The following is a 12120-nucleotide window of genomic DNA, read 5'->3' as shown; positions in this document are numbered from 1 at the left end:
GGAGCACTTGGCTAATAGGGAAGTAGAACAGTTTCTGGGTACACTTGGGGCTAAGGGAAGCCTGAGGAAGAGCTGAGTCACTTTTAAACAAATGAGAAGGTCCTTGATTAATACAGTTAAAAAAGGTTCTAAGGGATACACATAAAATATAATAGGGAGTAAGTAGGAGGAAGACGGTAACACAGAATGTTAATGTTAAGTAGTGATTAAGACTCATACCCTGAATTAACATTGTTCATTCAGCCTGACTACATAGTTCCACTCTGAAACAAAGCTTCTCTGTCTTCTATTAAGTGTTCAGTGCCTTTCACAGATAATAGAGCCAGAATTTTCTTAGAAAGCATTGGAACTTAGGAAGTAAGTTGGAACATACTTCCTATGGTTGGTAGTTACATTTCCCTATTTATATATGAGCAAGGATCTATATGCTTCTTTTTGGAAAAGACTCAACTTGCCTGGAACTTCTCATAATTTATACCTGATATGGTTTGGATCTGTTTCCCTTCCCAAATCTCATGTTGAATTGTAATCCCCAGTGTTGGAAGTGACTGGCTCATGGGGTGGACCTCCCCTTTGCTGTTCTTGTAATAGTGAGTTCTCAAGAGAACTGTTCATTTAAAAGTGTGTGGAACCTCCCCCTCCTGCTCTTCCTCCTGCTCTGGTCATGTGAGGTGCTTGTTCCACCCGCTACCCACCCTGACTGTGCCTTCTGCCATTATTAAAAGCTCTCTAAGGCCTCCTCAGAAGCCAAGCAGAAGCCACTATGCTTCCCGTACAGCATGCAGAACCGTGATCCAATTCAACCTCTTTTCTTTAAAAATTACTTGGTTTCAGGTATTTCTTTAGGACAGTGTAAAAATGGACTAGTACAACAGCATTCTAGGATTCCAATATGACATGGTAGTTGGGAATCAACATATTTAAAATGTCCTAGGATAAAAAATTTCCTGTCACCATATAAAAGTGAATAATCTTTAGAAATGAGTATTAAAATCTTCTGTAGCTACTCATCTTTAAGATGAGCCATTTCCCTATAATCATACCTGATTACAGATACAATGGGTCTTTGTTCTATGGGTCTCCCAGAGAACAAAGAAGAGGTAGGAAAGGGAAATGGGAATGGCAAGAAGCATTACACCATCAGCTGCCAGTCTTGGGTAGTATCTTAATAGCAGTGTGAAAACGGACTGATACATTTTTTTTTAATCACTGAGTTTGCTAGTGGTGTCGCAGTTATTCTATTTTTTTTTTTGAGACAGTCTTGCCTGTTGACAGGCTGAAGTGCAGTCGTGCAATCTTGGCTCACTGCAACCTCTGCCTCATGGGTTCAAGTGATTTTCCTGCCTCAGCCTCCCGAGTAGCTAGGACTACAGGAGCGTACTACCAAGTCCAACTAATTTTTGTATTTTTAGTAGAAAGGGGTTTCACCATGTTGGTCAGGATGGTCTCAATCTATTGACCTTGTCATCCGCCCACCTCAACCTCCCAAAGTGCTAGGATTACAGGCGTGAGCTACCATGCCCAGCCAGAGTTATTCTTTAGAAATATAGCCACCTGGTGATTCTTCCATAAAATAATAGCCAGGATACTGTGAAAATACTGAACTCATGGGATAAGGAAAAGCTGAATTTTTGCCTGCCTTCCACTTCTATAAACTATGGATGATGATTTCTGATAATATAAATTATACTGAGATATGACTATCTTAGTAATGTTTTTTGATACTAACATTTTAAGAAAACAAAACCTCAAACTAAAATTCCTTCAAAGACTTTTGATTGAGAGAAAAGACATTCAGTAGTTTGATGATATATTTTATAGGCTGTTTCTGAATTTTTATGTATACTTTGGGAGCAGAACTAAGCAGTCATTGGGGAAGATGAACGTTCCCCCCGATTTAAATAATATATATGTATATTGCTCAAACACAAAAGAACAGCTTAGTCAAAAAACATAAATGGAAAATTTAAATGCTATCAGTGCAGCATTTATTTTCATTTCAATATATACTGGAGTAAAATGATTAACAAGAACAACAACAAAAACAACCTTACCTGCTACTGAATTTGGCCTTGGCATGAGATACAAAGGAATAGACTGTACTGATTGAGATAACACTGTTTCCAAATTTCTCTCTGGGATCTTATTCAGACTGTAGGTGGAAGCAGTCATGTTTTCATCTACTCGATACAAACAGGAGTCCATGCTGGATTTTTGAGATTGCCAAGGTTTTATGTTTCCTCCAGATCCTAATTCTTTACTGCTTTCCCCAGCATATTTTGTACGTTCCATGTTTTCAGAATAGCTTGTTAATGTAGCTGAAAAGAAAAAGAGTAAAATGAATTTAATAAAACCACATACATACAATTACTAATCTTTGACAAAGTTGATAAAAACATACCTTGGGAAAAGGACACAATTTTTAAAAAATGGTGGTGGAAAAACTGGATTGCCATATGGAGGGCAATGAAACTGGACCCCTATCTCTTACCATACACAAAAATCAACTCAAGATACACCAAAGACTTAATCCTAAGACTGGAAACTAAAAATACTAGAAGAGAACCTACAGAAAACTTTTTTGGACATTAGTCTAGGTCTGAAGGGTTACAGGGTGTGGGAAAGGTAGATGATGAGAAATTGCTTAATGGGTTCAATATACATTATTTGGGTGATAAATAACCTAAAAAACTCGAACTTTACCACCACACAATTTATGCATTGCCTTGTACTTCATTAATTTATAACATTTAAAGAGTGAATTTAAAAGAAAATTTCAAGTAGAGATTAATTTGTTTATGATTATGTAAATTCATGACTAGATAATAAGAATATCTAGTAACATATTTTTTTAAAGTTACTGATGATTATTTCACTTCTATCATGAAGTTTAAATAACTGAAACCAAAATACAGCCATCTCTCACATATTTGAACAATGAAACTAAACCAAAAAATTAATGTATCAGTGCCAGAGGACCTAGAGCTGGGGCCTATTTGTGATAATATTTTCAAAATTCCATCAAAAGGGGATTTATATAGTCTTCAATGATTGCTGGAGAGAGCCTCAGAGGTCCCTAAAAGATCTCTATATTCTTTTTATTCTGTTCTTTTCCTCATTTAAATTTATTTCCTGACTCCTAATATGTAACAAGGAATTAGAATAAAATAAGCAGTCCCTAAGTAGGAACTAATATAAAAGACACAACCTGCCCAAATAAGCAAACAGTAACAGGCCCTTCTTGTACAGATCTTCTCTGTAGCTCTAACCTTATGGATTTAAATACCTTAAGAAAATAAACTGAAGTCTTCTTGAATTTCACATAGTCTTATCACTAAGTATACACAAGTAGAAAAATTTTAATTAACTCTAGAAATGATTAAAAACATTAACAACTAGATTATAAATTTCTTAGCAATAATCATAAAACAAGAATAAAAGATACTATCCCAGAAGAGTTTTTATATGTTAATTTATTTCCTCTTCTTATATTATGAATGTACCTATTGCCAAAAGAAGAGACCTAAGCTCATGAGGTAATTTCCACAATCCTTTTTAGTGAGATTCTCTGAAAATTTAAATGAAGTTCTAGATTTTGTAGTAACAATGGAAGAAGATGAATTACAAAGGATGACCTAAATTTCTAAGAAAGAAAATCTGACTTTGTTGTCACAAAAGGTAAAAGGCTAAGGAAGAATAAATCTAAGTAAACTAGAAAAAGGTAGAGAAGTGGGAAGAGGGAAAATTTTCTAAACTTAAGAATTACAAGAGAGATGAGGGTATGTGCTTTTGGGCCCCACCTGAGAAAAGAAATCAGAGCCATCACAGAACTTTTTGGAAACCACGTAAGATTTTAGAAGATAAGTTCCCATATTTATTATACTCTATTTCCCCTTTAGTTGTAAAACCTTAAAAAATGGACAACCTACGCTCATTCTGGAGAGATAGCTAACAGAAACTAAGCAGAGAAAATTATATTCCTATATTTTGGCTGGTCTTTGGGTACAAAAAGCCAAGGACAGTATGTGGTAGCAAATCTGAAAAACAAAGGAAAACAGTTTCTGAAACTCAGAACTTTCCAAAGGATGAATATGGAGAACAAATTAAGAATTGAAAAGTAACTCCAGGAGCCTAACAACCCAAAGCCAAAGTGATTTTTTTGATAACCGATAAAGAAATATCACCCCAGAAAAAGCTTATAAATATTTTAAGCAGGATGTTCTTTCTTCTCTACTGGATCATAAGCTTTAATACTATAAATCATAATAAACTCATATTTATCGCCTTATAACCTTTAATTATATAAACATACAGTATCTCACCAGATTATCAATAGAATACTCTAAGCAGAACTGGTATCACTATCTTCATTACACAGATGAGGAAACTGATGCTTAGAGACATTAGCCATCTTGCCCACTTATATAGCTAAAAAGTGGTCTCACAGGCAACTAATTATTTGCAGTCTTAATCATTTACTACTTAATATTGTTACTTAACTCTTTTGTAAATGTACCTTGCCTCCTTTACTACACTGTACATTTCTGGAGAGTAGAAACTATATTTTAAGAATTTTCTTCATATTTAAATTAAAAAAAAACTTTTAAAACCTACCTCTGTAATACCCACAAGATAAAAGGAGAAATTAAAAACAAGGAAAACACAGAGGCTAAAGCCCTGCTGTTATGTACAAAAGACATTAAAAAAAAGGCTGGGCACGGTAGCTCATGCCTATAATCCCAGCACTTTGGGAGGCTGAGCAGGTGGATCACAAGGTCAACAGATCAAGACCATCCTGGTCAACATGGTGAAACCCCGTCTCTACTAAAAATACAAAAATTAGCTGGGCATGGTGGCGCACACCTGTAGTCCCAACTACTCGGGAGGCTGAGGCAGGAGAATTGCCTGAACCCAGGAGGCGGAGGTTGCAGTGAGCCGAGATCACGCCATTGCACTCCAGTCTGGGTAACAAGAGCGAAACTCTGTCTCAAAAAAAAATAAAAATATAGCATGCAGGAGGACAGATCCAAGATGGCCAATTAGGAGCAGCTCAGGATTGCAGCTCCCAGTGAAAGTGCGGAGAGTGAGTGGATGCCACATTTACAGACAAATTTTTATTGCCCACAGACAAGGAGATTGCAGGTGGAGGAGCCCCACAGGTCGCCAGTGCGGCTGTTTTGGCTGGCGCCCTGGGCGTGGTGGGTATCTGTACAAAATACATGGGTCCGGGCACCGTTTTAGCTGGTGATTGGAGTGCCTGGGAGACAGAGTCGCTCATTCAACTGATAAAAAAGGGGACTGAAACAGAGAGCCAGGCCAGGAGACTCCCAGACATAAAAAGTGCCATGAATCTCAGGGTGGCTGTTTGAGCTGGCGCAGTGGGTTGCCACACGGGAAACCACACAGATCCCAGCACCTTTTCAACAGGCAACTGGAACACCTTGGAGACAGAGTCACCCGTTCAACTGAAAAAAAAAAAAGGGGGTCTGAGGCAGGGAGCCAGGTGATCAGGCTTGGCTGTTCCCACCCCCACAAAAAAACAGCAATCGAAATGCTCTGGATTGAGAATTTCACAGCAAGCACAGCTGAACCTGGGAGGGTCCAGCTCTGCGGGGGAGGGGGGTCCACCATTACCAAGGCAGTCCACCACTATGGAGGTAGTCTGCCATTGCTGAGGCAGCCCGCCATTGCCGAGACAGTCCGCCACTACAGAGGTGGGCCACCATTGCCGAGGCAGTTCTAACTATACCCGTATAAACAGGACTGCAGGGAAGTTCACACGGCAGCTCGGTGGAGCCCACAGCAGCTCAGCAAAGCCTCTGCAGGCAGACAGTGACTAGGCTGCCTCCTCGCTGGGCAGGACAGCCCTGAAAAAAGGCAGCGGCATGACAGAAGCTTATAAATAAAGCCCTAACTCCCTGGGATAGAGCACCTGGGAAAAAAAGGTGGGGGGGTTACGAGTTCTGCTGCAGCAGACTTAAACGTACCTGCCCAGCAGCTCTGAATGAACGGAGCTCACAGCTCAGCAATTGAGCTCCTATAAAGGACAGCCTCCTCAAGCAGCTCCCTGACCCCTGTATATCCAAAGAGTCACCTCATAAAGGAGAGCTTAGACTGACATTTGGCAGGTATCCTTCTGGGACAAAGAGCAGAAGAAACTGGCAGCAACCCTTACCGTTCTGCAGCCGCTGCAGGTGGCCCCCAGGCAAGCAGGGCCTGGAGTGGACCTCAGGAGTCCTACAGCAGAGGGGCCTGAATGTTAGAAGGAAAACTAAGCAACAGAAAGAAATAACTTCATCATTGGCTGGGCATGGTGGCTCACGCCTATAATCCCAGAACTTTGGGAGGCCAAGGTGGGTGGATCACGAGGTATATATTATTTTTAATTAAAAAAAAATAACTTCATCATCAACAAACTGGATGTCCACTCAGAGACCCAATCTGAGAGTCAACAACTACAAAGACAACAGGTGGATAAATCCAAAAAGATGGGAAGAAACCGGTGCAAAAAGAATGAAAACACCCAAAACTAGAATGCCTCTCCTCTTACAAGGGATCACAACTTCTCACCAGCAAGGGAACAAGGCTGGATGGAGAATGAGTGTGATGAATTGACAGAATCGGGCTTCAGAATGTGGGTAATAAGAAACTCCTCTGAGCTAAAAGAACATGTTCTAACCCAATGCAAAGAAACTAAGAACCTTGAAAAAAGATTTGACAAAATGCTAATGAGAATAAACAACTTAGAGAGGAATATAAGTGAATTGACGGAGCTGAAAAACACAACACTAGAACTTCGAGAAGCATGCACAAGTTTCAACAGCCTAATTGACCAAGCAGAAGAAAGGATATTAGAGGTTGAAGATCAACTCAATGAAATAAAATGAGAAGGCAAGATTAGAGAAAAAAGGGTAACAAGGAATGAACAAAGTCTCCAAGAAATATGGGACTATGTGAAAAGACCTAATCTACGTTTGATAGGTGTACCTGAATGTGACGGAGAGAATGAATCCAAGCTGAAAAATACTCTTCAGGATATTATCCAGGAAAACTTCCCCAACCTAGCAAGGCAGGCCAATATTCAAATCCAGGAAATACAGAGAATACCACAAAGATATTCCTCAAGAAGAGCAACCCCAAGGCACATAACGGTCAGATTCACCAGGGTTGAAATGAAGGATAAAATGCTACAGGCAGCCAGAGAGAAAGGTCGGGTTACCCACAAAGGGAAGCCCATCAGACTCACAGCAGATCTCTTGGCAGAAACCCTACAAGCCAGAAGAGAGTGGGGGCCAATATTCGATATCCTTAAAGAAAAGGACTTTCAACCCAGAATTTCATATCCAGCCAAACTGAGCTTCATAAGTGAAGGAAAAATAAAATCCTTTGCGAACAAGCAAGTACTCAGAGATTTCATCACCACCAGGCCTGCTTTACAAGAGCTCCTGAAAGACGCACTAAACATAGAAAGGAACAACCAGTACCAGCTACTCCAAAAACATACCAAATGGTTAAGAGCATCGATACAATGAAGAAACTGCATCAACTAATGGGCAAAACAGCTGACCAGCATCACAATGGCAGAATCAAATTCACACATAACAATATTAACCCTAAATGTAAATGGGCTAAACGCCCCAATCGAAAGACACAGACTGGCAAATTAAATAAAAAGCCAAAATACACTGGTGTGCTGTACCCAGGAAACCCATCTCACATTCAAGGACACACAAAGGCTCAAAATAAAAAGATGGAGGAAGATTTACCAAGCAAATGGAGAGCAAAAAAAAAAGCAGGAGTTGCAATTCTTGTCTCTGATAAAATAGACTTTAAAGCAACAAAGATCAAAAGAGACAAAGATGGACATTATATAATGGTAAAAGGATCAATGCAAGAAGAAGAGCTAACGATCCTAAATATATACGCACTCAATACAGGAGCACCCAGATACATAAGGCAAGTTCTTAACAACTTACAAAGAGACTCAGACTCCCACACAAATAATAATGGGAGACTTTAACACTCCACTGTCAATATTAGACAGATCAACCAGATAGAAAATTAACAAGGATATCCAGGACTTGAACTCAGACCTGGAACAAGCAAACCTGATAGACATTTACAGAACTCTCCACCCCAAATCCACAGAATATACATTCTTCTCAGTACCACATGACGTCTACTCTAAAATGGACCACATAATTGGAAGTAAATCTCTCCTCAGTAAATGCAAAAGAATGGAAATCATAAGAAACATTCTCTCAGACCACAGCACAATCAAGTTAGAACTCAGAATTCAGAAACTACCTTAGAACCGCACAGCTTCATGGAAACTGAACAACTGGCTCTTGAATGTTGACTGGATAAACAATGAAATGAAGGCAGAAATAAAGAAGTTCTTTGAAACCAATAAAAATGAAGACACAATGTACCAGAATCTCTGGGACACATTTAAGGTAGTGTCTAGAGGAAAATATATGGCAATATATGTCCACATGAGAAGCAAGGAAAGGTCTGAAATTGACACTCTGTCATCAAAATTGAAGGAGCTAGAGGAGCAAGATAAAACTCAAAACCTAGCAGAAGACAAGAAATAACTAAGATCAGAGCAGAACTGAAGAAGATAGAGACACAAAAAAACTCTTCAAAAAAATCAATAAATCCAGGAGCTGGTTTTTTTTTGAAAAGATCAACAAAACAGACAGACCATTAGCCAGATTAATAAAAAAGAAAAGAGAGAATAATCAAATAGATGCAATAAAAAATGATAAGGGGGATATAACCACAGATTCCACAGAAATACAAACCATCATCAGAGATCATTACAAACAACTCTATGCACATAAACTAGTAAACCTGGAAGAAATGGATAAATTCTTGGACACCTGCATAATCCCAAGCTTAAACCAGGAAGAAGTCGAAACCCTGATAGACCAATAACAAGGGTAGAAGTTGAGGCAGCAATTAATAGCCTACCACCCAAAAAAAGCCCAGGTCCAGATGGGTACACAGCTGAATTCTACCAGACATACAAAGAGGAGATGGTAGTATCCTTCTGAAATTATTCCAAATAATCCAAAAATAGAGAATCCTTCCCAAATCATTTTATGAGACCAGCATCATCCTGTTACCAAAACCTGGCAGAGACTCAGCAAAAAAAAGAAAACTTCAGGCCAATATCCATGATGAACACAAATGCAAAAATCTTCAATAAAATACCAGCAAACCGATTGCAACAGCACATCAAAAAGCTTATCCACCATGATCAAGTAGGCTTCATCCTGGGGATGCAAGGCTGGTTCAACATATGCTAGTCTATAAACGTAATTCACCACATAAACAGAACCAAAGACAAAACCACATGATTATCTGAATTGATGCAGAGAAGGCCTTTGACAAAATTCAACAGGCCTTTATGCTAAAAACCCTCAATAAACTAGGTTTTGGTAAAACATATCTCAAAATAATAAAAGCTATTTATGACGAACCAGCAGCCAATATCATACTGAATGGGCAAAAACTGGAAGCATTCCCTTTGAAATCTGGCACTAGACAATGATGCCCTCTCTTACCACTCCTATTCAATATAGTATTGGAAGTTCTAGCCAGTGCAATTGGCAAGAAAAAGAAATAAAGGGTATTCAAATAGGAAAGGAGGAAGTCAAATTGTCTCTATTTGCAGACGACATGATTGTATATCTAGGAGACCCCATGGTCTCAGCCCAAATTCTCCTGAAACTGATAAGCAACTTCAGCAAAGTCTCAGGATACAAAATCAATGTGCAGAAATCACAAGCATTCCTATAAACCAGTAACAGACTTAAAGAGAGCCAAATCAATGAACTGCCATTCACAATTGCTACAAAGACAATAAAATACCTAGGAATACAACTAACAAAAGATGTAAAGGACCTCTTCAAGGAGAACTACAAACCACTGTTCAACGAAATAAGAGAGGACACAAACAAATGGAGAAACATTCCATGCTCATGGTTAGGAAGAATCAATATTGTGAAAATGGCCATACTTCCCAAAGTAATTTACAGATTCAATGCTATCCCCATCAAGCTACCTCTGACCTTCTTCACAGAACTGGAAAAAAACACCATGAACTTCATATGGAACCAAAAGAGAGTCTGCATAGCCAAGTCAATTCTAAGCAAAAAGAATAAAGCGGGAGGCATCACACTACCGGACTTCAAACTATACTACAAGGCCACAGTAATCAAAACAGCATGGTACTGGTACCAAAACAGAGATATAGACCAATGGAACAGAACAGAGGCCTCGGAGGCAACACAACACATCTACAACCATCTGATCTTTGACAAACCTGACAAAAACAAGCAATGGGGAAAGCATTCCTTGTTTAATTAATGGTGTTGGGAAAACTGGCTAGCTACATGAAGAAAGCAGAAACTGGACCCCTTTCTGACACCTTACATTAAAATTAACTTCAGATGGATTAAAGACTTAAACATAAGACCTGGCACCATAAAAACCCTAGAAGAAAATCTAGGCAAAACCATTCAAGACATAGGAGCAGGCAAGGACTTTATGACCAAAACACCAAAAGCATTGGCAACAAAAGCCAAAATAGACAAATAGGACCTAATCAAACTCCACAGCTTCTGCGTGGCAAAAGAAACAGTCATTAGAGTGAATCGGCAACCAACAGAAAGGGAAAATATTTTTGCAGTTTACCCATCTGACAAAGGGCTGATATCCAGTATCTACAAAGAACTAAAACAGATTTACAAGAAAAAAACAAGCCCATTCAAAAGTGGGCAAAGGATATGAACAGACACTTTACAAAAGAAGACAGACATAAGGCCAACAAACATATGAAAAAATGCTCATCATCACTGGTCATTAGAGAAATGCAAATCAAAACCGCATTGAGATACCGTCTCACGCCAGTTAGAATGGCGATCATTAAAACATCTGGAGACAACAGATGCTGGAGAGGATGTGGAGAAATAGGAACACTTTTACACTGCTGGTGGGAGTGTAAATTAGTTCAACCATTGTGGAAGACAGTGTGGCGATTCCTCAAGGACCTAGAATAGAAATTCCATTTCACCCAGCAATCCCATCACTGGGCATATACACAAAGGATTATAAATTATTCTACTATAGGGACACATGCACACGAATGTTCATTGCAGCACTGTTTACAATAGCAAAGACCTGGAACCAACCCAAATGCCCACTGATGATATAGACTGGACTGGGAAAATGTGGCACATATACACCATGGAATACTATGCAACCATCAAAAACGATGAGTTCGTGTCCTTTGTAGGGACATGGATGAACCTGGAAACCACCATTCCCAGCAAACTGACACAAGAACAGAAAATCAAACACCGCATGTTCTCACTCATAGGTGGGTGATGAACAATGAGAACACATGGATACATGGAGGGAAGCATCACACACTGGGGTCTGTCGGGGGGATATGGGGGAGGAACAGCAGGCAGTGGGGAGTTGAGTAGAGATAGCATGGGGAGAAATGCCAGACATAGGTGATGGGGAGGAAGGCAGGAAATCACACTGCCATGTGTGTACCTATGCAACAATCTTGCATGTTCTTCACATGTACCCCCAAACCTAAAATGCAATAAAAAAAAAAATAAAAAAAGAACGAAAAATACAACTACCATATGATCCAGCAATCCCACCACTGGGTATGTATCTAAAGTAAATATCAGTATATCAAAAAGACATCTGACTCATATGTTTACCACTATTCACAATAGCCAAGACATCAAGACATGGAATCAACCTAAGTGCCCATCAACAGGTGAGTGGATTAAAAAAGTGAAATATATACATGTATACACACACACACACACGCACACAATGGAATACTGTCCAGTCATAAAAAAGAAGGAAATCCTGTCATTTATGATAACATGAATGAAACAGGAAGATATAATGTAAGTAAAATAAGCCAAGCAAAGGAAGATAAATACAGCATGATCTCACTCATATGTGGAATCTAATAAAGCTGATTTCATAGAAGAGGAAAGTAGAATGGTGGTTTTTAGGGGTCTGTAGGGGTCTGGGTGATTATGAGTTAGGGGGAATTTTTGGTTAAAGGATATACAATCACAA

At 39.2% G+C, this 12120-nt stretch overlaps 1 protein-coding gene across 12 annotated transcripts in view; it reads right to left on the bottom strand.

Annotated features, from left to right (window-relative positions):
* The window catches only part of TANC2 (tetratricopeptide repeat, ankyrin repeat and coiled-coil containing 2), a 440895-nt gene that overhangs the window by 201564 nt on the left and 227211 nt on the right, over positions 1 to 12120 (bottom strand). For all 12 annotated transcript variants that reach the window (XM_035300383.3, XM_035300386.3, XM_035300388.3 and 9 more), the window contains one exon: positions 2055 to 2318. In XM_035300383.3, the coding sequence (XP_035156274.1) occupies positions 2055 to 2318 (264 nt within the window). The remainder of the gene's footprint in view (positions 1 to 2054; positions 2319 to 12120) is intronic.

The sequence above is a fragment of the Callithrix jacchus genome, chromosome 5, assembly GCF_049354715.1.
Source record: "Callithrix jacchus isolate 240 chromosome 5, calJac240_pri, whole genome shotgun sequence".
Classification (NCBI taxonomy): domain Eukaryota; kingdom Metazoa; phylum Chordata; class Mammalia; order Primates; family Cebidae; genus Callithrix; species Callithrix jacchus.
This window is presented reverse-complemented; position numbering and strand designations above follow the sequence as displayed.